This window comes from Leopardus geoffroyi, chromosome B2, assembly GCF_018350155.1.
Source record: "Leopardus geoffroyi isolate Oge1 chromosome B2, O.geoffroyi_Oge1_pat1.0, whole genome shotgun sequence".
Taxonomy (NCBI): Eukaryota; Metazoa; Chordata; class Mammalia; order Carnivora; family Felidae; genus Leopardus; species Leopardus geoffroyi.
In genome coordinates this window covers 11,722,597-11,749,313 of record NC_059332.1, presented here as the reverse complement: position 1 = coordinate 11,749,313, position 26,717 = coordinate 11,722,597, and the positions used below count along the sequence as shown (strand labels likewise).

Below are 26,717 nucleotides of genomic sequence, written 5' to 3'. Positions count from 1 at the left end.
AAGGTGATGCCTGGAAAGGCAACATGAACGTGGATCTGTCAGTTCTCGTGTGATGCTAACATTTCAGTTGCAGTTATCTGTTGTCACGACAACACTCCTGGAACCCCCTTCCTCTTGCTTCCTTGTGCCAGATCCGACCCATCCAACCTTCAGTGCCATTTTCACATGGCCTCCTTCCCAAGAACCGAGTCGCCTGTCTCCTCTGCTCATCTCCATGCCCGGAGCTGGAAGTTATCCTTTTCCCTCCACAGACCACCCCCTGGCACCTCTTAAAATTTGTACTTCTTTTATGATGCTTAGCACTTTCTACCTTTTAAAGCAGTTACTTACTCACTTCAGTAAGTACTTACGAAGCACCTACCAGGTGTCAGGCGCTGGGCCACATTACCAGTGACTTTGGGATGAATAATGAGTGACTCTTTAGTGCTCAGGCTCATGACCAAACCTGAATGCACAGACAGATAATTACAGTGTAGCGTGAAGGATTCTAATAAGCGTGTTCCTCACGGGTCCTTGTAACAGAGAAACAGGAAATTTGCTCTTGGGAGACACAACGTACAAAAAGGAAGAGACGTTGGAGTCGAGCCTTGAAGGATCTATGAGGGTTTTCCAGATTATACGTTGGGGGAGAGCCTTCTAAACAAAGGCATAGCCTGAGCAGAGACATGAAGGCAAGAGCTGAGTGCCTGTTGTCTGGGAACCACAGAAGTGTCTTGTCTCTCTTCCGAGGCCGGGAGCTCCTGAAAGCAGGGCGCTTTCCCCATTCTGCTGGGAACCAGCAGCTGCGGCTGCTACGGGGCCTTAAACACAGTGCCCGGTCACATTTGCTAAGTGAAACGCATTCATGTGTAATCACATTTCTTCGCAATGAAATTTCTACCATGTTATTCCATTAACTAACTACGGACTGTGTTCCTCGTCCAAGAGCCGCATATGTAATATTTCTTTACTTCTTCCATCAGATGGCGGTAACAGAAATGGACAGTGCATTTTATTACAGGCGGCGGAATATTGGTCACAGATGCCTCCCCTGCACCTGTCCCTTGCCACCTGCTTGCCACAAATTCCCAGCTGATAGAAACTCACTAACTGCTCGCTTCATTAGATGGAGCCAAAAGAGTTTCTTTTTTTTTTTTTAATTTTTATGATTTATTTTTGAGAGAGACAGAGACAGAGTGGGAGCAGAGGAGGGGCAGAGAGACAGGGAGACACAGAATCTGAAGCAGGCTCCAGGCTCCGAGCTGTCAGCACAGAGCCCGATCCGGGTCTCAAACCCAGGTGCCCCTTAAATGCACTGTTTTAAAAAAAAGAAAGAAAGGGGCGCCTGGGTGGCGCAGTCGGTTAAGCGTCCGACTTCAGCCAGGTCACGATCTCGCGGTCCATGAGTTCAAGCCCCGCGTCGGGCTCTGGGCTGATGGCTCAGAGCCTGGAGCCTGTTTCCGATTCTGTGTCTCCCTCTCTCTCTGCCCCTCCCCCGTTCATGCTCTGTCTCTCTCTGTCCCAAAAATAAAAAAAAAAAAATAAATAAATGTTGAAAAATAAAAAAAAGAAAGAAAAAGCAGTAAATTAACTGGTTTCCCCAAACTCACATAGACTATGTATGTTTTTCCCCAGCTGTGTTCCACCTCAAAGCTTCTCTGAAGGGACTTTGTTTGTTGCTCTGTCTTTTCTTCATCTACTGCCATAGCTCACACACCCCTCCAGGTCTCAAAGGAATGATGTACAGAGACTCCATGAGAGGGAAACCATCAGAAGTCATGGACGAGACCGTGAGATGTATTTTCATGACCTTTCCTCTGGTTCTTCTTTTTTTTTCAAGTTTATTTATTTATTTTGGCAGAGAGAGAGAGAGAGAGAGCGCATGTGCAGAAGAGGGGCAGAGAGAGAGGGAGACAGAGGATCCCAAGCAGGCTCCACCCTGTCAACATAGAGCCCAGACATGGGACTCAATCCCAGGAACCGTGAGATCATGATCTGAGCCGAAATCAAGAGTCAGCTGCCTAACAGACTGAGCCCAGGCACCCTGCTCTCATACTTCTTGAGATAAGGGTGTTTGGAATCTTGCCTCTGAAGAAAAGTGATCCACATGGACCCACATTACCTTCATAATTGTGAGACCATGGTTTTACTTCAACAAGTGCCATTGGTGCTTTGTGGAAACCTAAAACTCAAAGCAGTGTTCTGTTGCCATAGATGAAATAGGAAATACTCCCTAAATTGACTTTTTAACAATTATTAATAAGCAGGTGCTTAAAATACTATATAGTACTTCATTATAGTATTTTTAACAATTCTGTTTTCTTGGAAGGGCCCCCAGAAACTTTGTTTTCTTTGGCAGAAGAAGTCTCAAAATTACAGGAAGCGATAAAAATAAGAAAATAGAGACTAAAGCCATAATTCTCTTTGGCTTATCCTTATGTTGTACGGGATGGTCATCTGTTAGTTTATGTGCAATCTTTTTTTCTCGATGATACTTGTCTGCCAATGAAAGTGTGATGTAAATATGAAAGTAAAATTCACAAGTACTTATAGAAATTGATAAATTTGGAAATGTATCAATTTCACTAAGTTCTCGATCAAAGTGCATCTTGCAAAAAGTAGAAATTTTGATTCTAAAATATAAACAAACCCTAAATCATAAATTTGTGAAGTATTTTTTTCTGCAGTGAGAACAGTCTGACTTCTGCGCATAGAAAGTCTTTAGTTCTGAAACTGCTGGGTCTTTCATTTAATGCCTCCCTCCTGTTTTGGTACATGAGTGGCTTTCTCACACTCGTATTTTGTGTGCCGTATTTGGGAAAATTAACAAACAGCACTTGACCCCAAAGTTCAGCTATAAAACATCGTCCATTCCCGCAGCTGTCGCATGTTAATGAAAGTATATTTGCGACTAAAATGGCTTTGTAATTTTAAAACTGCTTCTGAAGTGTGTCATTGGGCACACGTAAGTTTTCACTGCTGCCTGCAGAACATAAAGCATAAGCCAGAGTGGGTGCCTAGGTGGCTTAGTTGGTTAAGCCTCTGACTCTTGATCTCACAGTTTGTGGGTTCGAGCCCCGTGTCAGGCTCCCTGCTGGCATCATGGAACCTGCTTGGGATTCTCTTTCTCTCTCTCAAAATAAATAATCATTTTTTTTAACAAAAATATAAAAAATAAGTAAACCATTAAGCCAGGGGATTGATGGGTCAGCTTGGCCCTGAGGTGGACAGCTTGAGAAAGAATCTGACCAAGAATCAGAGGACAGCCATCTGTGCGTGTGCGTGTGAGGGGAGCCAGGGTGGAGGTCACAAGGAGGATGGCTGGGGGCTGGGGGCGCTGGCGAAACCCATAAACAATGCCACTGCACGTCAGATGGTTCCTTTTGTAGCTTGATCTGTAATCTTCACAGATACTTAGCAAGATAGGTGGCTCAAAATATTACTATCTCTAAGCTAGTTTCAGAGAGGAAAATTGTAACAAAAGCTCCGTGGTATGGGACACAATCCACTGCTTCCAAGAGGCTGCCCCGTGATATTTTTATTTTCTTAGTCTCTGCTTTTCTAAAAACTGGTAAAAACACAGGCCAAGATACAGGCTGGCTGACCTGTTGTTAAAGGTGGAGATTAATTTTTAAAAACAGGAGGGGGGCGCCTGGGTGTCCCAGTGGGTTAAGCGTCCGACTTCGGCTCAGTTCGTGATCTCGCGGTCTGTGAGTTCGAGCCCCGCGTCGGGCTCTGGGCTGACGGCTCAGAGCCCGGAGGCTGCTTCTGATTCTGTGTCTCCCTCTCTCTCTTCCCCTCCTCCGTTCATGCTCTGTCTCTCTCTGTCTCAAAAATAAATAAACAGTAAAAAAAATTTTTTTTAATAAAATAAGATAAAGGTGGAGATTAATGTGATCTGTATGTACGTTACTCCGTCTTACTCCCTCATGCCTCTCTTTATAGACCCCTGTCCTCTGCAGAACATTCGATGGCGTGGCCCAGGTTAGGCACAGCAGCCCTTCTCCGGCCCCACTAACCCCACTCTCCTGAGGAGAGCCGGTCATGCCCTCCTCTGTGCCCTCATGTCCCTGTTCATGTTCCACACGGCACATATCAAACTGCATCTGCAATTATTTATTTGTGCCCTTAACACCTCTCCTAGATGACGAGCTTCTTAACAAACAGGACGTCTGCTGCTGCTTCACGGCAGGCCTGGTTCCTTGCAAGGAGGCGCTCCGTAAATGTTTGTTGAACGGACTGACAGACGAACCTCCTTATCCTGATTCATTATCAGTCTATCTGTTAAAGAGTTAAATTCTATTTAGACCAATCCCCTGCTACCTTTACTGTTGGGCTTGAAAAATCTTGGAATTTAAAATGTGAAAGTTGGAAATTTCCAAACAAGTCAGTTATTGAGCAGAAAAATCATAGATGGAAAACTGGTAGCTGAGAGAGGATAGATAGATTTTTTTTTTTTACTTAAGCAGCTGTGTTGGTGGAAAACGTTTAGCCGAGAGAGAGAGAGAGAGAGAGAGAGAGAGAGAGAAGAGAAGAGAGAGAAATAGATTTTTTTTTTTTTTTTTTTTTACTTAAGCGGCTATGTTTCACTTTTGGCTTAATTTTTCACAAAGATAAAAACCTCTGTCTAATTCTACTGCATTAGACCCACTTTCTACAAACTCAGCAAAGTGGATCATGGGAGTCTTTTTGGTAAATTAGATAGATCCAAAGCTACACTGTACCCAAACTGGTGTTTGTCACTGGGGAAAGAAGTGAGTTGTTAATTACGTCCATAAATGCCAGCAGCAAAACAGTGAGGAGGCTTCATTTAAGAGCCCGAAGTAGCTGCTTCTTCAGAATAAAATATAAATTCTAAAGTAATAAAATGATCAGTTATTAATTTAAGTAACATTTAATGGAAAGTTTTGACGCATGTTAGTACACAATTGTATTACTTGTATATTACTTGTACTATTACATATGTGTATAGCATATATAACTGCGACATGACAAGCTTTGCACATGCTGCATACAATGGTTTCATTATTTTACAGTTCATATATTTAAAATCAGAGGAAGCAGCTGTTCCCAGGACAGTTGAAATTAACTTAGAGGAAGAGATTTGCAGACGTTTTTGAGTCTTTGCCCTCCCCACCTCCAAAGAAAAGTATACAATCAAACATCTGCTCTCAGAATTAATCTGAATAGCTTTCAAAAGCAGCATTTCTAGGTTTTATGCTGTGCTCTTGCTGCAACATGGGTGAATTTGGCACCTTCAATATGGCCATTTAAAATCATAAACATGAAAGTCAGTTAAACATCTGACTCGATCTCAGCTCAGGTCTTGATCTGAGGATGGTGAGTTCAAGCCCTGCGTTGGGCTATACACTGGGTGTGGAGCCTACTTAAAAGAAAAATAAAAAGTAAATAAATAAAATAAAGTCCTAAATGTGCTGCTTTTCTTTAAATTATAAGCCATTGTTACAATGACTTTGATAAAATGTATATTTCAGTTGTTACCAGTCTGGGGCTCTAAGATACTTGAGACATCAATGTATCAAAGTATTTTGTACCAAATACAGATACCAAAGTATTTTTTTAAGTTTATTTATTTATTTTGAGAGAGAGAGAGCAAGCAGGGAAGGGGAGAAAGAGGGCGAGACAGAATCCCAAGCAGGCTCCTAGCTGCCAATGAAGAGCCGGCCATGGGATTTGAACCCAGGAAATGTAAGATCATGACCTAAGCTGAGATCAAGTCAGATGCTTAAGTGACTAAGCCACCCAGGAGCCCCCTCAAAGTAGTATTTTTAAAAAGCATCTGTGTGTCGGGGGGGGGGGGGGGCCATTGCTGCCCAGTGAGGCTCAGCCTTTCTTTCTGCTGGCTCAGCATCATTCCCCACTTTCAACCTTCTGGTCTGTGCGACCTTGTGCAAGTCATGTGATATCATAATCCTGTAGGTCTTCAGCTTTAAGATGTACGATTCTTCACTTGTTAGGGTAAAGCACACTGTAACGGAATTTTTTATTAAGAAAAAGTTTCTTTTAGAAGGAATAGAAATATTCAGATAGTTTGCAAGTAAACAACATCTTTTATTAAATGTCTTTACTTTATTTTTTTAATGTTTATTTTTGAGAGAGAAAGAGAGAGACAGAGGATGAGTGGGGGAGGGGCAGAGTAAGGGAGACACAGAATCCGAAGCAGGCTCCAGGCTCTGAGCTGTCAGCGCAGAGCCCGACGTGGGGCTCAGACTCGCGAACCGTGAGATCACGACCTGAGCCAAAGTCGGACACTTAACCGACTGAGCCACCCAGGCGCCCCTGAATGTCTTTATTTTAATCCACATGTGTACGGGGGACCCCGTAGCCTGTGTTCTAAGAAGTGAATGCCGTCTGCAGACTAATTAAAAGCTCTCGCCTGTGACTCTCCCCGGACCCCTCATGTTCCTGGAGCAGGCACGGTTGGTCCGGAGGCTCTTCCCAGCTCTTGTTCCCGGCACCTCCAGGCAGGCTTGCCCGTCTGGGAGCCGTCCTCCTGTCTCCCTGCAGGGACCCAGCTCACAGCGTGCACCGTGTCCTCCCCGTGCTGCTTTCTTCTCTGCGCTCTGCTTCCCACAGGGCCTACATCGCAGTGACAGCAGGTTGTGGTGGATCACTCCACGGGCCACGGAGGCCGTAGCCCTGATCTGATCCATTACGTCTCACTGAGTCTAGACCACCTGGTGCATTATCTGTAATAGGAAGTCACACCAAGAGGTGATGCCCTTAAATCTCCAGTCCCCGGTGGGGGGAGGGTCAGGTCCCCATCCCAGAAAAACTTGAACCCTAAGGCAAGGAGCCATGATTTGGGTGCAAACACCCTATTACTGGAACCAGTAGGTACTCAAGAAAAGCGAATAAGGCAAGAGGCCAGTTTCTAGAAGCACAGGCTCAGAGTCACAACAAACCAGCGTCAAGGATGTTTGGATGCTGAGGGGCCACTGTCAACACCCAAGACTTCCTAAATCTCCATAGGATATAGGGGTCCTGGTCCCAGAGTTGGCTGTAGGAGCTCAGTCAGCCACGGAGGCATTAGAGAAACAGAGCAAGGAATAGTGGAGATAAAAATTAAGCCAGCTATTACACCACCTCCCCATACTTGAGTCATGTATATTCTAGCGAGAGGCCCAAGAACAACACTACATATATATTGACGTAGCCTATACCTCTGGCCCTTTAATTTCACTAGTGACTATTTTTAAAAAAATATTCTAAATATAACATAAAAGATTTCCCTGAAGAAGGCTTTAGAATCAAGCAGATTGCTTGAATTATGTCTCTGCCATTTACTAGCCATTTAATATTGGGTCAGCCTTTCTGATTTCCTGCTTTGTTTTCTGTTAAGGAGGGATTTCAAGACAGTCCTAATGATATTATTGTGAGGACTAAGATTAATCTCCACACGTAGCATGGAGTGATTCTTCCCAAACTTGGCTGAGCACTGGAATCACCCAGGAAGTTTCAAAAAATACAGACGTGGCTCCGTTGGTTAAGTGAGTGACTCTTGATTTCAGCTAAGGTCATGATCTCACAGTTCGCGGGTTCTAGCTCCACCACAGGCTCTGTGCTGATAGCATGGAACCTGCTTGGGATTCTGTCTCTCTCTCTACCTCCCTTTCTGTCCCACCCCCACTCACGCGCGCGCTCTCTCTCTCTCTCTTTCTCTCTCTCTCTCTCTCTGAAAGATAAATAAATGTTAAAAAATAAAAATTAAAAAAACAGATGCTTCCCACCTCCCCAGAGAGCATTTCTAGGACGCGGGCTGGGTTTTTAAATTTCTAACAGATTTCAGAATGATTCGAATGCTCACACAAGTTTGGGAATAGAGGCATAGAGGCCGTCCTATACTGAGCATTAAATGTCTTGTTACATGAGCAGAAGTAATCGACACCTGGAAATACTAGACTTTCCAGAACTCTTGGCTCCCTTCCCTTCCCTGACCACCTCCCTTCTGTCTCTACTGGGACACCTGAAGATTAGTGCTGGGCTGCGATTTCAGTGGATGTGACTGCCACTCGTGGCCAGGCACATGTGAGAATACAGAACACTCTGTACTGGTACTCGGTACCAGGTGCCGTGAGATCCTGCGGGAGGAAAAGAGGAGGAAAAAAGAGGGAAAGACCGGGTTCTGCTACAAAGTAGCCCCCGAGGCCTGTCAAGGGAATGCCTACCAAGTTTGCTTTTGAGTCTGCAGGAAAGCCCCTGAATGCTAATTGTAAAGTCCCCTTGGAAACTGGAGCCTAGTTTTGTGCTCTCACTGGGGCTGAGCCAGAAGGCGCTCAGGATAAGTTGAGTTTCAGCTGGTCCTGAGTTCTCTTATATTTTGGCTTTTACATTCAACAGTTGTTGCAGTAAATCCTTTGTTTGGCGTTCCTGGGTCAGCCATCTGAAGGTATCAAAGTTCCAAAAACTTGTATCTGTAGCTTATTGGTTTCAGTGTCCTTTTAATGGCTCTTAGAGAGACGCTCTGAATTCTGAGAGCAGGGGCGCCATCAAAATCAGTCTGAGATAAAGAAGCCAGTATCCTCTAACCTTTCCACAAAATAGGACTGCAAAGCTGCAGTGTTTCAGAAGTGAGGAAGGGGTCTGGCCCTCCACTCACTCTATGAACTATTACGTGCTTATGAGTAAAAGTAATGTTGGTGGGGGTAGTGGGGCTTTCAGGATCTGGAACTAAGGACTGGAATATTGCTTGATGTGCAAAGCTTCTCTTACATGCTATTGATGATTCAGAGCAAATTCTCAAATTTCACCCTAGCAACATAATGGGAAACATTTAAGATACGAAGAAAGAAAAATTGGCCAGCCTCATGAATTGTGCAGTCCTGGTTTACTTGACTCAAGCATTCTGATGGAGTCAGGCTGGTCTTCCTTAGAAACAAAAAGCCATCACAAATTACAGCTTCAGGAGACAAGACCTCCAGCCCACTCAGTTTTTCAGACATGCATTCTGAATAAGAGAAGAATCTTTTATCTTTAGAGTAATTCTGCACTTAATAGAGATTATATAAGTACTTTGAAAATAGCATGTTGGGTTGTTTTTTTTTTGTTTGTTTCAACTGAAAACTACTACCAATTAAAACTTCCCAATATTGACACTTGGGAATACTGACTTGCTTATGAAAATGAGAATATGCTGTCTTCGTTAATATTTAGCACTTAGATGTTTTACATTTTATATTTGGCATTGGAAATATATGAGCCTAAACCACATGTCCATTACTCTCAACTTTTTTAATTTTCTATTTTTTTCATTGAATTCACTTATAATGCCTTATCCTAGATACAGAGTTCTACTTCAGGTTTATTTTTTTAACATTTATTTATTTTTGATTGGGTTGGGAGGGGGTGGAGGGCAGAGAGAGAAGGAGACACAGATTCCGAAATAGGCTCCAGGCTCTGAGCTGTCAGCACAGAACCCGATACGGGGCTCAAACCCACAAACCGTGAGAACATGACCCGAGCCAAAGTCGGACGTTTAACCGACTGAGCCACCCAGGCACCCCTCCGCTTTAGGTTTAAAAGTAAAATATTGCATCACCCAAGTTTGTTGTATATGTGTGTTTACATGGGGGAGAGTGGGTGATTTTCTCAAAACATTCAAACATACTCTTCTATTGTCTAGCACCTTTTACTGTCATATGAATTTGTTAGAACTTCAAACCGAAAACAAACCTTGAATTTCACATAGCAGCGAAAATAAGTAAGCCTAGATCTTGCTCAGAAAGGATTCAATTTTTAATTGGTTCATTAACAATCAACATTAGATGCATGAAACCATCAGATGGGTCCTGGACCCTGATTTGACAGGCATCCAGGTTATACACGGCCCCCACTTGGGGGTCAGTGTGAGGCATGCATACTTGGAAAATGAGTTCCAGAGAAAGAGTTTCAGTATCTCTCTCTTGAGCCGCTCAAAAGGGTTCAGAAACACCTAATATCCACTGAGTATTTTTGCCACTCTCTCTCTTATTGGTGGTTGTGATTCCCAGCAGCTCAAAAGAGCGAATCCTCTTATCGGTTGAACTACATTCTTCTTATGATTCTCAGCTGGCCAAGGCCTGGTTCCATTCAAGTCCTGAGCTTTGGATGTGACCCTGTGACTATGGCTCTGTTTGCCTCTGAGTTGGCAGCATGAACCCAGAGCATGCAGTTTCTGCCAGCCGGGCCCTCCAGCTCAGTCATGCTCTGTTCCCAAGGTGCATCCCCCGCCCCCGCCCTCGGGGGGTCCCAGTGCTCCAGACAGACCTGTGGTGCCCGTTGTGAGTCTTGAACACTTCTTCATTGGTAGCAGGTTCTGAGTGACAGTGGCGAAATCCCAACTCTCAGCGAGAGCGTGAGTCCGAAGACAATGCTTTCCGTCTTCTCTCTCCCTCAGGGGCCAGTAGCATCAACCGCATCAGCATCGTCTGTCCTGTCCCCTGGGCCTGGCCTTCCTCCGCCCCCTCCCCCACCCCCTCCTCCAGGGCCACCTCCACTTTTTGAGAATGAAGACAGAAGAGAGGAGCCCTCCCCTTCACGCTCAGCTCTATTTGCCCAACTTAACCAAGGGGAAGGAATTACGAAAGGTGAGAAAACTGGACCTTGACTCTGTCTCCCTCTGCCTCCAAGGCACATAGCTTCCCCCCAGAGCCTGCAGTGATGGATGCATCATTCCATCCCCATCCCCAAAACACGGGGAGCTGTGTGGGGAAACAGAAGCCTGCAGCATTCTTCATCTCGAGGGAGACGGGCTCAGTGGGCTGTTACATGGACCATCAGGAAGAACTCAGAGACTCTGGGTTCCAAGTTAGCACCACTCACAGCAGCCTTGATGCTTCGGCACCATCTACAACTGGGGCATTAAGACCGAGTGACATAAAATGACAAACAGTAGTACCTCTGTCCTCAAGCAGTGGACAGGCTTGCCAAATAATTCTGTCATTGAAGCACATTTGTCATCACTGTGAACGGTTGTTTTTAATCATACCTTTAAGATATCTCAGGATGTACATGCATTCTGAACAGTAAGGTTTATGCAAATGTATTTTTGTTTTAGACCAGTAATAGGAGTTATGGTGTAATTGTCCCTGTGCACTGAGCTAGGAGCTAAGAGCCCCAAACTCTAAATTTTCCTCTGGCTCCAGCTGGCTGGGCTGTCCCCTCATCTGCAAAGTAAGAGAATGGACTCATAACCCTGAAGTCTATTCCATACTGTATGGCGTATGCTTACTGGAATCCCCTGTCCTTCTAGGCTACACCTGGGGAAAGCCTTAGCCATGAGAAAAGAAGTAAATCGTGATCTTTTTTTGGCCAGGTGCTTTGCTTTTTTATAGAATTTTTATCTATCTTACCTCCTCAAAGAAGTTCCCTCAAATTTAAAATATGTTTACAGTGCTTCTAATTAACTCTAAATCTATAAGGTCTCTGACTGTGCATATTATTAACCTTGAGAATAGCATTACCAAAATTTCTTGTTCTGTTTATATTCATCCAAGAAGTTAGGGACAGTTCCCTTTGCATAAAATACAAAGAAACGTGGCAATGTGTTCCCTTTCCAGGGCTCCGGCACGTCACAGATGACCAGAAGACATACAAGAATCCCAGCCTACGGACTCAAGGAGGACAAACTCCATCTCCTACCAAAAGCCTCTCTCCAGGCTCCAGGGCCCCCCCGTCTCATCCTCCTCAGAAACATGCTCCCGTGTTCGAGTTGGAAGGAAAGAAGTGGAGAGTCGTGAGTGAAGCCCTTTAACCTTAACCTTCATTCCTGGCGTGCTCCAGTGACAGGACCAAGTGCTCACCCAGGTCTTCAGGGTTTCTGAGTGAAAAGACAAAGGCACAAGCCTCTGGCTAGAGCAAAAACCAGGGTGTTTCTGAATGCTTCCATCAACTTCTTTTTTTTTTTTTTTTTTTTTTTTTTTTGGTTTTTCATTATTTCTCATGCATCCTTTTCTTCACGTTTTTAAAATCATTTTCTTGGGGCGCCTGGGTGGCGCAGTCGGTTAAGCGTCCGACTTCAGCCAGGTCACGATCTCGCGGTCCGTGAGTTCGAGCCCCGCGTCGGGCTCTGGGCTGATGGCTCAGAGCCTGGAGCCTGTTTCCGATTCTGTGTCTCCCTCTCTCTCTGCCCCTCCCCCGTTCATGCTCTGTCTCTCTCTGTCCCAAAAGTAAATAAACGTTGAAAAAAAAAAAATTAAAAAAAAAAAAATCATTTTCTTCATTGTGGTAAAATACACATAAAATTTACCATCTTAGCATTTCAGTGACACCTAACGTTTAAGCGTACGTACTGACTCACGGACGCCAAGTGAATTCGCATTGTGCAGCCATCAGCACGCGTCCACAGAACTCTTTCCATCTTGTCAAACTGGAACCCTGTACCCTTTAAACAACAACTCCCCACTCCCCCGCTCAGCCCCCAGCAACAGCCTTTCTACTTTCTGTCTCTACGGATTTGACAACTCTTTCCACAAGCTTTTAATCTGTTCCCCATTCTGGTTGGATGTAGGGTGTTCAGGGCCATGGACAGAGGCACTGATGTCATCTGCCGCTTCATCCACCACTTGCCTGGACACAGAGAATGTGCATGAGACCTGGTGCTCCCTGCCAATCCACGGAGCTTCCCCAAAGGTTTCCGGAAGACCAAATTCCCGAGAAAGGTTGTCTTGGGCTGCAGATACACAGGGACTTAACACCACGGTCGTCACCAACCTAGTTGCCCAACTCCTTGACGCGGCACATTTTACTGCAGCATTAAGGCCAGACTCAGCATACAGACTGAACAAAAAGCTCCAGCCCACCACCCAGCAGCCTCTTGGGCGCCTGATACTGGTTTGCAAATGGACACTGACCACCCCCCCCCCCCCACTGCCCGCTTCCAAGCAGCGGTTCCATTCATTCCCATCATTACAAAAACAGAGTAAGACCTATGGTTTGGCCTATTAAAAAGTGGTTCTGAAAGGAAGGGCATATTGAAAAGCTAGAATTAATGTTGAACCCCACAGTAATTTCAACATGCGGAGGATTCCATTTATCTGCATACGTCCCTGTATTCAGTATTTGCATGTGTTTTCATTTTAGGAGTATCAAGAGGACAGGCATGACCTTGTGATTTCGGAGACCGAACTGAAACAAGTGGCTTACATTTTCAGCTGCAACAAGTCCACTCTACAGATGAAGGGAAAAATAAATTCCATTACAATCGGTAGGGCAGCACCCGGGGTCACTTAGGATGGTCAGTTGCTTTGCGTAAACATGATGCGTGTGCCTAACAGAGCTGTGTTTCTGTTTGGTTCCTCTAGACAACTGTAAGAAGTTTGGCCTTGTGTTTGACAACGTGGTAGGCATTGTGGAAGTGATCAATTCCAAGGATATTCAAATGCAGGTAGGTGGCCTGTCAAGCGTGCGCTCTGAACCCACTGCCACTTTGCTCTGATGATCCAGCTGCCCCCCCCCAAGGGGCCGGCCATGTCCACCTAGAGAATTCTTCTTCCCTTTCCTCCAGACACAGCTCTGTCATCACCTCCTCTCTGAAGCCCTGTCTTTCTTCTTAGACAGTGCGACTTGCCCCCTTTCAGTCTCTTAGACTCTAACACATCCTATCTTGCACATGCCTATTTCAAGAGCAGATAACTAATCTTTGCAGCCACAGACACTGGCTCAGCACCTGCACATAGTCAGTGTCCAATAAATGTTTGGCGAGGTAGTGATTGGGATGAGTCAACTAATGAATGAACACAGACTCTAAGAGATTCTCCTAGATGATAGCACCATCCCGAAGAGAATTTTCTTTTCTCAGGGACAGTTGGTTCTGAGTAAGGAGGAAGTAGAGTTTTTGTGAAGAGTCGGTGAGATTATCAGACTAACAACCTGGGAAGTAGGATTGGAATTGAATTTGCAAACTAGGAGAAAATGTGCACTCCTTTAGTAAATTTTGGTTTATTAACCCAGTGGGATTTTACAGTATGCCAAGAGTTAATGGGCTTCCTGCCTTTGGCCAGTGATAACTTCCACCTTCGATTACACTCTCTTCATGTTGTTATTTTTTATTGTTTTTTCATTTTTTAAGACTTCATTTTTATGTAATCTCTACACTCAACGTGGGGCTCAAACACTCAACTCCCGAATCACAGGCTCTACCGTGACAGGTTTCATACATTTAATTAACCCCTTGTGACCTGATGTTTCCTGATAATGTTTGTTAAAATTGGATTCTGGTTTTATAGATATTTCTCTCGTTTTACTGAGCTTTTTACCACCATCGCTTTTTTTTAAGTTTATTTATCTATTGTGAGAGCGAGAGAGCACAAGTGTGTGAGAGACAGAGGGAGAGAGAAAATCCTAAGCAGCCTCCACACTGTCAGTTTGGAGCCCAAAGCAGGGCTGGAACTCATGGACCATGAGATCATGACCTGAGCTGAAGTTAGACACTCAACCAAATGAGCCACCCAGACACCCCTACCACTGTCACTCTTACTTCAAGTACATTTGAATGGACATTTTACATTTCACTCACTACTATTTAAGACATGGTTTTGTGTGTGTCCATTTAACGGAAAGAGTCCTGAACCCTGAGCCCTGGGCAAGGCCCCAGTTCTGTCCCCACCTGCCATATGCATTTGGGCAGTTGGCTTCACCTCTGACTCCGAGTTCCCTGCCCTGAAACCCAAGGTTAGCTGAGGGATTCTAAGTCCTCTGCAGCCCAAATTCTAAATATCCTTGCCACATGGGCTCTGTGGATACATGTATCTCTTTCTCACTCAGTTCCATGTATTGTCTGTGGTGCATCTGTGTAAATCTCCTTCCCTAACCATTCTGCTTCCATTTCTTCATACATTTAATTTCCTGATAGAAAACTACTTAGGAGAAAGCAACCAAATAACTCGGCACAGGCATTTACTGTATTGTTATCTTCACCACGTACACAGGGAAACTTGACCGGAATCCTCAGCTCACACTTTAGTTTCAAAAATGTGAGTTATCGGGGTGCCTGGGTGGCTCAGTCAGTTGAGTGTCTGACTTTGGCTCAGGTCATGATCTCAGTATTCGTGAGTTCAAGCCCCACATCAGGCTCACTGCTGTCAGTGCAGAGCCCGCTTCGGATCCTCTGTCCCCCCTCCTCTCTCTGCCCTTCCCCCACTTGCATTCTGTCTCTTAAAAATAAATAAATATTTTTAAAAATTTTAATGTGAGCTGTGTGCTTAAGGCCACTTAACATGTAACACACTCATTTCATTCATTCATTTGCCAAATGTTTGTTGAACATGTCTGATGTGCCAGGTACTGTTCTCAGCACAACAAATACCAGTGAGCAAGGAGACAAAAATTCTTGTCCTTATGAAGCTTACATTCTATAATGCCACCTTCTAATTTAGCATTTCTGAAAACCACATCCATCCATTTATTTAATAGTTCTATTTCTCCCAAAGCATTATGCATGAAAATTTTAAGGAAATCACTCATCATCAGAAAAAGTCCAGTTCTGTGGTGCCTGGGTACTTCAGTCAGCTGAGTGTCTGCTTCTTGATTTCAGCTCAGATCATGATCCCAGGGTCGTGGGATCAAGCCCAGCATTGGGCTCTGTGCTGAGCATGGAACCTGCTTGGGATTCTCCCTCTCTCTCTCACCCTCTGCCCTCCCCCCCCCCCCCACTCACGTGCGCACTCTCTCAAAAGAAAATAAACGTTAAAAAAAAAAGGAAAGGAAAAGTCCAAGGGTATATTATTATACTCAAGGATAAATATGGTTCATGTAAACCTAATAATAAGTCCACAGTTTCTGAAGAACTATTTTGGATAGTGAAGTTTCTACACAAAGAGCCAGGCTTTCTCTCACTTCACATTATTTTTAAGCAACCCTCCCCTCCCCAAAGTCACAGAAATAATATTCTGTGACTGAGGTGAGAGCACATATTTAACCAGGTGAAAAGTATTCTGGAAATAATCTAATCTACCCCCTCTGAATTTTAGAGAGTATATTTCAAGCTTCCTTTTATTCTTACAGAAATGAGATTGGGTAGCACTGATGATATATAAGGAGTTAGCGTGTTTTTTGTTTGTTTGTTTGTTTGTTTGTTTGTTTTGGGTTTTTTTTTGAGTTAGCGTTTTTTAATGAAAATACATCATGTTCAAAATTAAAACCAATTGAATTAAATACAAAACATGAAGCTATAGTAAAGTGGAAGAAAACAGTTTTAAATACTCATAAATTTCTGGAGAAATAATTCTAAATTGAGAAGTAATAGAAGAAATTATCAAGAAAGCTATGTCTACTTAGAAATTTTAAATTTCTGGGGCACCTGGGTGGCTCCGTTGGTTAAGTGTCTGACTCTTCATTTCGGCTCAGGTCATGGTCTCACGGTTTGTGCATTCGAGCCCCTTATCAGGCTCTGCGCTGACAGTGTGGAGCCTGCTTTGGATTCTTTCTCTCCCTCTCCCTCTGCCCCTCCCCTGCTCGCTCGCGCGCTCTCTCTCTCTCTCTCAAAATAAATAAACATTAAAAAATGTTTTTAATTTCTGAACTCTATATAAAAATGGCTACTGCATAACCATTTTTAAAAGTGATCTACAAAGATATCCATGATAACCTTGTTAAGAGGAAAGAACACTTTTGTACGATTATGTAGAGCATTGTTTCATTTTTCCATATACACACACATATATATACACAGATATATTTGTATCTGATAATCCTAGAAAAAAAAGGCATAGAAGATATACTACCTTCTGTGACCCAATTAAAGGCATCTATCAAAATCCTATAGTGAAAATCAAACTTCATTTGAATCTTCAGAATTCCCCATTAAAGTCAGAAATAAAGAAAAAATTCCTTCTATCATTGCCTTTGTTCCATAATGCTTTAAGGGTTGTAACCCAGCCAATGACAAGAAAAATCATTGGGAAATATAAAACTGGAAAAGGAAGAGACGAAAATGAGAGAGGGGTAGTGAATGCAGTGGTGGGTAATACAGAGGGGACTTCGACTCGACTGTAAGATTATAGTCCTAAAAAAAAAAAAAAAAAAAGGAAAGAAAGAAAGAAACCAAAACATTAAACCCTGACAAAGCTGTTTGACATATGTATATTTGCGTGTTATATTTTCTTTGTTGCTATGTTTGAAATAGATCATTCTAAAAATAACCTGGAAGGATAAACCGTGGTTATCTGTCCAAGAGGGACTGAAACTTGGCAACGGGGTTCAGAGACCAGAGAGAGACATTTTCTTGAATCCTTTCCAAGCTTTTGGATGTTAAAATCAAATGAATGTCATTAACTATTTAAAACATTTAATACATTCTTTTATTTTTTTTAATTTTTTTTAAACACTTTATTTATTTTTGAGAGACAGAGACAGAGTGTGAGTGGAGCGGGGGAGGTGCAGAGAGAGAGGGAGACATAGAATCCGAAGCAGGCTCCAGGCTCCGAGCTGTCAGCACAGAGCCCGATGTGAGACTCGAACCCACAAACTGTGAAATCATGACCTGAGCTGAAGTCGGACACTCAACCAACTGAACCACCCAGGCGCCTCTAATACATTCTTTTGAAGGGGCTTGGTTACAATGGAGATGAGTGGTTGGCCAGGGAGTGAGGACGGGGTTTGACTGTAATTGGGCACTAGAGATATTTGGGGAGTGATGGAAATATTCTAGAACTGAGGCGAAATGATGGTTGCACACATCTGTAAACCTACCAAATACCGTTAAATCATGCACGTGAAACAGGTGAATTTTGTGTTTGCGGATTTAACCTCAATGACTTAAAAAAGGTTGAAGGGAACAAAGGGGCATTCACCTAAGTTCATATGATTTGGTCCAGGAATTCCGTTTTTGGCAAACTACCCTCAAAAAATGCACACAAATTTTAAGAAAGAAAAGAGACTCAGATATTCTATGGAAATTTTTTAAATTTTTATAGAGAAATAGGGGCACCCAGCTGGCTCAGTCTGTGGAGGTGTGACTCTTGATCTTGAGGTTGTGAGTTTGAGCCCCATGTTGGGTGTAGAGGTTACTTAAAAATAAAATCTTAAAAAAAATTTTTTGTAGAGAAATACATTTATGGAAAAACCAAACTAATACAGAAACAGATTAAATGCTAGAGCATTGGCCTGGGCAAGGTCACACATCACCTGTCACTCAGCAGAGGAACGACTCTTGGACCCAGTTCCCTTGATAAGAAGCCATTTCTGTTCCCAAAATGCTCCCAGACCACCAGGGCACAAAGAGCATGTCTACAATCTATGCTCATGCAGTGTTGACCAAAACATTGTGGAAAAGAGCATTCGTACCATATTGGGGCAATGGTTTAAGGTCTGCTGTTGCTTTTTCAGACTTTCGGAAACATGGAGTGTTTATGCATTTGTAATACAATATAGCAATATATAAATATCAGTAGAGTGGATTAGTGTCCTGTGCTTGCCTCAAGGGTCCCCATTCTGCCTCACAAACAAATCACCAAAGACCCACTGACAGTTTATCTTTTCTCTTGACTTGCCTGGCTTCCATATCGTTCTAGGCAACTGTAAGTGCTTTTCATCACTAGAAGATAAATGGAGAAATCTCCAAAACATTACTGCTGACACATTTTTGAAATATAGATCTATGTATTGTTACTGTTTTAGTTTATTTATGGCAAATCCCATGCTTACCTGACCTTGAACTACCTCTGCATTTTTTTTTTTTTTTTTTTTTTTTTTTTTTGGCACTGGGGCTCATTGCTAACTCGGTGTCCAGTTTCTATGGAGAGAGGGAGAAAACAGAGAAGTGTGGTGACCTGGCCAGACTCCCCCTGAGGAATTCTTTACATCACCTGCACCATCGACAGGAGCTGCTCCTTGGGTTTGCAATCCAGCCTTTTCTTCAGGGTGAAACAGCAGATGTCTTTATCACTTCCAATTACCATTACAAGAAGGAAAATTATAGAGTTGTAATGTGGTCATTGGGGAACAGGCTGCCCCTATAGAGATTGGTGGGGGGGATGTCTCAAAACTGTTAAAACAAGAAATTTGAAACTGAGCAATATTTTTATAGCACTTAGATATTTGCAAACAATACAAAGAACCGCCCCCCCCCCCTTGTGGGTATGATCCTGTTTATCTACCCAGTGAGTGGCCTCAACCAAGTTCCCGGTTTTGGCTCCTGGAATTAATACATTTCAAAATAACCTAGACGCTCAATGTCTTATTCAGGCTTCACATTCAGCCAGTGAGATTTTTATCCGGCAAAAGACTTATGGGAAAAGAATTGTAGTGTTTCTTATTTATTCTTATTTAGGTTCAAGAAAAACCTACTCGATTACAGAATAGTGTATTTACTCTTAAGTGGCAATTATTAGTGGCAAATTCTTAAGTGGCAAATATTAGTATTTGTTTTAACCTAAGATTGATAGATTTGTCAGAATGAAAATTGTAAGCAAATAAAAGCAAATGCTCCTTGTTGCTTTTATCATGAAATCAAATATATGTTGCAAATCCACTCGAGGGGGGTGAGACTTTTTCTGAACACTTAGCTGCTGTTTTCACATTAATCCCTTCATTTTGTCTCAGGAAAGAGACCCTGCGGCTTGAGAATCCCTTTGTGTGGTCCTTTCATTCTGTCCCCAAATGACACCCACCAGTTCAGCCTGGACACAGTGCCATTAAGCAGCCTCACTAGCCCTGACCCAGCTCTTCCTAAAGCTCCGGGAAGCCCATGCACCATGCTTATTCGAGGACATTCTAATTTTTATTTCTCTACGTTGGTCCCAGGATTGTTCTCTTGTTTATTTCAGGTCATGGGGAAAGTGCCAACAATTTCCATTAATAAGACGGAAGGTTGCCACATCTACCTCAGTGAAGATGCACTGGACTGTGAGATTGTGAGTGCCAAATCGTCTGAAATGAATGTCCTGATTCCTCAGGATGGTGATTATGTAAGTACCTTTTAAAAGCCGGTAAAGAATTTTTCTTGAGCATTTTTTATTAGCATTCTATTTTTCTTCATTTTTTTAATGTTTATTTATTTTGAGAGAGAATGTCAAGCAGGCTCTGCACCATCAGCACAGAGCCTGATGCGAGGCTTGAACTCACAAACTGTGGTGAGATCGTGACCTGCGCTGAAATCAAGAGTTGGATGCTTAACTGACTGAGCCACCCAGGCGCCCCATCCTTATTAACATTCTTAGAGATTGATTAATCAGCTCCCAACCTGTGAACTTCATTTGTAGAATAATTCACAGGCAGAAGAGGAATTCGGAGAGTTGCCTTCCACAGTTCTTCTCCCCTGTTAGTTTCCTGACTGGGCTCATTCCTGGATTTGTGATTCTCTAGGAAGTTCACTGATAATTACCTTAACGGGCTAGCTTTTCTCAAATGGTACCCCATACATCTGAGTTCATGGTATTGAGGACTGACTGTTTTCCTTTGCTGGGGTGGAGGCAAACAGAAAGGAAGGAGAAATGCCTTGGGGGAGAAAATGGGAGGGAGGTCGACAATAAGTAGACCTATTTCTCCTGTAGGTATACTTACAACAGGGGTTCTCAAACTCAGTGTAAGGATCAGCTGAGAAGCTTGACGAAAATGTCAGCTCCCAAAGTCTGCACCTGCAGGTTGGATTCAGGGGGCTTTGGGTGGGGTCTGGGGATCTGCACTTTAACAGGCATCTCGGGTGATTCTGATGCCATCAGCCCATCCAGCCCCTCTGAGAAACACAGCCTAATTGATTCTGCAACTATTTCTTCTCTATGCCTCCTCTCCCCAACAAAGCAACCCCTAAAAGAAGCACGCAGATGCTCTCACACATCGAAAAGGAAGTCTAAATGAATACTTTTTTCTGCATCATTCAGTGTGGTGAGCTTGCTGGTTGATGCAACTTGGAAGCAAGTTATTGCTTCCTTCTAGTCGTTGCTTCTTGGAAGAGTACAGATCAACCCAGAGGTGATTCCCTCTGATTCTAACTGTGCAGGAAGGGGGAGGGGGGGAGAGGGGACAGGGAAGCAGGGAAGGATGGGAGAAAAAGGAACTTCGAAGACACCGCATCAGCCTGTGGTTCAGACACCAGCCGACTGTCTACACAGTCAGTACTCAGGTTGATCAACTTAGGCAGACGACATCCATGCTCACACGTTCTCTTTGTCCACCTGTCTTGAGTACTACCCAGCCTCATGCTAAGTAGCACAGCCTAGAATCCATCCTGTCAGGCTGAAAAACAGAAGTCTGCCAGCACTGGGCCATGCCTCCCAGCTCAGTATTTGGCCGGTATAACCCTGAGCTGGGGAAGAGTCTTCTCACGTTCTCCATCTCCACACTGCTGAGGAGCTAAAACTAATACAAAGCAGCTTCGGATAAGAGAGCTGAAACTTAGGGTGGTCCCCGGCCTTTGAAGCTGTGTAGACAGAAGGCTCAGTCTGCACGGGAACTGGATCTTCTAAGAAAAACAGTGGGTCTGGACCACCTTGAAGGAGTGATTGAGCTAGCATCCCTGGGTGTGGTCCCCGGATCTGCATTTGTTAAAGCTTCTCTGGTGATTCCAACATGGAGCCAAGCTTGAGATCCACTGACCTAAAGCATGAGTAGGGGTCAAAACCTGAGCTTCCAGGCTGAAAAAGGAGTCTTCCCTTTATAGGTAGATTATCTTATGCCCTCATTCCAGCTTCTCTTCTTTTTTTTTTAAATTTTTTTTTAACATTTATTTATTTTTGAGACAGAGAGAGAGAGAGCATGAACAGGGGAGGGTCAGAGAAAGAGGGAGACACAGAATCTGAAACAGGCTCCAGGCTCTGAGCTGTCAGCACAGAGCCCGACACGGGGCTCGAACCCACGGACCGCGAGATCATGACCTGAGCCGAAGTCGGACGCTTAACCGACTGAGCCACCCAGGCGCCCCATCCAGCTTTTCTTCTTACATTTTCTAGTTGGAGGTGGAAGGAAGCAATACACGGGTCCAGCCGTGGGTATAGCAGTCTGGGGGTGGATGGTGGGGATGACTCATCCTGAAGGAAATCAGTCGCCCAGAGAAGAATGTCATCACATTACTGTCACTTCACTCCCAAAAAAGATGTGAAGCAGCTGAATCATGGTTACTAGCAAAGAAGCACCTCCACTCCGGGGTACTCCCCACCTGACCTGTTCTTGAGAGCAACCACCAAGCCTCCTTGTCTACTCATCGGGAAGAGACCCAGATGGGATACTGACCACACACACACACACACACACACACACACACACACACACACTAGGTTATGAAGACTTCGGCTTCTTTGCTTCATCTTAAGGCTTTCCACTACAGATTTCACTCAGGGAGAATTCATCGCTCCTTAGAGAAAGGGCCTTCCCTAAAATTAAAAAATTTTAATTTTTGTTTGTGAGTTCAAGCCCCGCGTTGGGCTCTGTGCCGTCAGCGTGGAGCCCACTTTGGATCCTCTGTCTCCCTTGATCTCTGACCCTCCCCCACTTGTGCTCTCTCTCTCCCCGCCCCCCAAAAATAAAATAAAGAAGAAGAAGAATTTTTAAAAAGGGCTTTCCCTTTAAAATAAATATAGCTTGTTCCAAAAGAAGCAGTTGCATCCCACAGCTGAAAAGATACGGACTTGCGTGTATATTCCACTGAAACATTGCATCTCCTTGATGGGTGAATGCAGACACCAGCTTGTCCGATACTTGGGGTTTCAGCAGTGCTGTGTGTTCAGGAAGTCCAGGGAGGCCATGGAAGCCAGCATCAAGAGTACTGCTTCTCACCTTCCTTTTCGATCATCTTCTTTTTTTGAACGTTTATTTGTTGTTGAGAGAGTGAGAGCGAGCAGGGGAGGGTCAGAGAGAGAGACAGGGAGACACAGCGTCCGAAGCAGGCTCCAGGCTCCGAGCTGTCAGCACAGAGCCCGACACGGGGCTCAAAGTCACGAACCGGGAGATCATGACCTGGGCTGAAGTGAAGTGGGACACGGGAAAGACTGAGCCACCCGGGTGCCCTGGATCCTCTCCTGAAATGACCGCAGAATCACTTTCTGGGGAAAAGAGAGATTCCAAACTACATTTGTTTTGGCTCTCCTGCATCCCCCCTCCATCCCCCACACATCTCTCTCTCTCTCTCTCTCTCTCTCTCTCTCTCTCTCTCTCTCTCTCTGGGGCGTATATTTCCCAGTGGGAAGAGATGGTGGCAGGATGCAGAGTAAGAAATTTATAACCCGAAGCACATTTTCCTATTTCATCAAAGGGTACACCAATAACACCGGGATAAAACCTTTCTACTCAGCGTGACTGGACATCAGCAGCCTCAGTGTCCCCTCAGAACTTGCTGGAAATACAGATGACCATTCTCTTCCCCAGATCTCCTGAATCAGAATCAGCATTTTTAAGTTTATTTGCGAGAGGAGGTGGGGAGGGGCAGAGAGAGAGGGAGGGAGAGCGGGGGATGGGTGGAAACAGAGAGAGAGAGAGAGAGAGAGAGAGAGAATCCCAAGCAGGCTCCGAGCTGCCAACAGGAGCCCAACACAGGGCTCAAATTCACGAACTGTGATATCATGACCTTAGCTGAAACCAAGCCCGATGCTTAACCGACTGAGCCCCTCAGGGGCCCCAGAACCTGGGTTTGAACAGGACCCCCAGCTGATCCTGTGCAGGTTCGAGTTTGGTGGAGAGGCTGTCTACCGCTGGCCACTCTGCTCACAGCAATAGCATCTTAAGCCAGTTGCTTGACCTCCCTGACCTGTTTCCTATGGATGGCGTCTCAGTAACACCTCACTCACAGAGCTATCAATTGACTGAGTCCATGTATATCTAGTACTTAGAAGAATGCCTCATTCTTAGGGGGTTCTAGATTTCCCCCACACACACCCTTTTTTTCAAATTTATTTATTTTGAGAGAGAGAGAGAGAGCGAGAGAGAGAGAGAATGAGCGGGGGAGGGGCAGAGAGAGAGAGAAGGGGACAGAGGATCCGAAGTAGGCTTTGCACTGTCAGCACAGAGCCCGATGCAGGGCTCGAACTCACGAACTGTGAGATCATGACCTGAGCCAAAGTCAGACTCTTAACTAACTGAGCCCCCCAGGCACCCCAGGAGGATCCAGCTTTAATCACGATGCCCACACAGTCACAGAACTGACACATAACTATCCGGGTCTCCACATGACACACAGGACCTCTCCACAACACACTCTTGGGTCCCCTAAAATGTCTTTGTCCATCATGTGACACTATTCAGGCTCCCATCTGTTTGCAGAAGAAAGCCCGGGTTCAAGTAACTTTGTTCTTCATTCTTCCAGAGAGAATTTCCTGTTCCAGAACAGTTCAAGACAGCCTGGGATGGATCCAAGTTGGTCACGGAACCTGCAGAAATTATGGGCTAACCTCCAGAGAGACTGAGCCCCCTGACCTGAACCCATCAAAAAAAGAAACAAAAGCAAAACAAAAAAACAAAAAAACAAGCAGCATTGAAGACCTAGAAGTCGCAGGAACACCTACTGCTTTAGTTTTGGCTTCCAGCAGTTCTGTGTTCTAGAAACAGCATCATTTGTGGCATGCCTTCGTGGGCATTTTGAAGTATTTAACGTTTCTTCATGATTTGCCTTTGTGTGTAATTTGAGTTCCACATGATGACTAGTGAGCATTACACATTTTAAGGGGGAGGGGAGAATTCTGTCCCCCTAATATCACGAACACAGTAGCTGATAGGTAAAAATACTGCATGATTCAATTTGACACTTTGGTTTAATTGCTAGTTGGAAAATAAAACCTTTGAGAATCTAAGATGTACATTTTTACCCTTGAGACAGTTTCAGTGTGATGCAGTAGTGATATGCTCTGAAAAGTTTTGACCTTTTTTCCCTCGTTTTTACCAAACGTTCACCTTTGTCAGCGTGGATACATTGTCAGCATGATACATATTTCAAGGCACTTTTTTTTTTTTTTTTTACGAAACGTAAGAAAATTCCATCCTAAAGACCATTATCCAGTTTCTTGGTCCTTAGAAGACTTGTATTCTTTACAGTTACTAAAACTTAAAACTAAAAGTCATTTCTAATTTTTCTTAAAATATTCCTCTGCCATTGTCAAATGGGAAACTTTTACTTTTCTGCAGAAAGTTTTTTTTTTTTTATGCCAAACGATTGGTGGGAGGAGGCAGACAGATTACCTCACAATTTTGCTCAAAGATCAAGCTCATACATTTTTTTTGTTTCCCAGTGTTGAACCTGTTGAATGAATAATCAGATGCCTTGTAAAGTATGTCGTTAATGTTTTATTATAGACTTCCTTTTTCACTGTCCAGACTTCTAACCAGTCTCAAAACAATGAGAGTTAAAAAGCCATAGATGTAACACTTCTTCCAAAACCTAAGAAATTCTTTGTTGGCTTGACTTGCCGCTCCTATTTTGTAGTATTGATAGAACATGCTTTTTCAGTACAAGAGAAACTAGCATATTCCTTTGTATTCTTTCAGTACACAGCGCTGAACAATCCACAACTTGTTGGATCAGTGTAATGAATTCTAGTATAATGCTTGCAGACCCAATACAAGCATATATATATTGTGCCTCCTACAGCCTTTGGGATACGTCGTTTCCGTTTTTTAAATATCTTCTATACCCATACAGTATTCAAATTACTAATGCTCATGTACCAAGGTTTTGCTATAAAAGTTTTGTTCATATGAATTACGTGGCTTTAGTAAATATCTTTTTTTTCAACTGTAAACTTATTCTGAAATAAAGTAAAATTCTAATTGTTTAAATCCTGTGATGAATTCTGGGTGTTAAAATTATTATTTTCCACTTTGATTTGCCCCCTTGCTCGTATGTCAGATATGTCAGATTCAGGAAAGACGGCTGAGCCCTTCTGGTTGAATTGGGGAATGTATCCAACATGCCATCAGCTTCCCTGAAGAACGGCTTCTTGAACGTACCAGATAAAGCCATTTGCAGTTGGAATGACTGTCAGTCAGAAAAGTCTAGAATCCAGCTCCATAATTCAAGTCCTCTTCACTAGGAAAATCCCCCTCATAGACCTTCATTAACGTAAATATCCCAGAAAATGAATTTACTTTTTAGTAGGATACAATAATACATATACTATATATTTTAATGTACAATATAAGGAAAAATAACTTACAATAAATTTGTAAATAAACTTCTGGCGGAAAAATTTTAAGTGGGAAGAAAAGACTCTAAAAAGGACACGCTACATATCCATTAAATAGTAATAATTTACATCACTCATCATCAGAGAAATACAAATCAAAAACCACAATGAGATACCACCTGACACCTGTCAGAATGGCGAACATTAACAACTCGCAACAACAGATGTTGGCGAGGATGCGGAGAAAGAGGATCTCTTTTGCTCTGTTGGTGGGAACGTAAGCTGGTGCAGCCACTCTGGGAAACAGTATGGAGGTTCCTCAAAAGACTAAAACTAGAACTACCCTACGACCCAGCAATTGCACTACTAGGTATTTATCCAAGGGATACAGGTGTGCTGTTTCGAAGGGACACATGCACCCCAATGTTTATAGCAGCACTATCGACAATAGCCAAAGTATGGAAAGACCCCAAATGTCTGTCTACTGATGAATGGACAAAAATGTGGTTCGTATATATAATGGAATATTACTTGGCAATCTAAAAGAATGAAATCTTGCCATTTGCAACGATGTGGATGGAACTAGAGTGTATTATGCTAAGCAAAATAAGTCAGAAAAAGACAAATATATGGAATTTAAAAAACAAAGATGAACAAAAGGGAAGGAAAAAAAATAAAAACAGAGGGAGGCAAACC

The 26,717-nt window shown here is 43.5% G+C and overlaps 1 protein-coding gene across 4 annotated transcripts in view; it reads left to right on the top strand.

Moving 5' to 3' along the window:
• CAP2 (cyclase associated actin cytoskeleton regulatory protein 2) overlaps positions 1-25,674 on the top strand; it is a 153,890-nt gene extending 128,216 nt beyond the window's left edge. For all 4 annotated transcript variants that reach the window (XM_045497302.1, XM_045497301.1, XM_045497303.1 and 1 more), the window contains 6 exons: positions 10,376-10,565; positions 11,538-11,713; positions 13,060-13,183; positions 13,281-13,363; positions 19,743-19,883; positions 24,209-25,674. In XM_045497302.1, coding sequence (XP_045353258.1) covers positions 10,376-10,565; positions 11,538-11,713; positions 13,060-13,183; positions 13,281-13,363; positions 19,743-19,883; positions 24,209-24,292 — 798 coding nt within the window. In that variant the 3' untranslated portion in view covers positions 24,293-25,674. The remainder of the gene's footprint in view (positions 1-10,375; positions 10,566-11,537; positions 11,714-13,059; positions 13,184-13,280; positions 13,364-19,742; positions 19,884-24,208) is intronic.
• Positions 25,675-26,717: the final 1,043 nt, after the last annotated feature.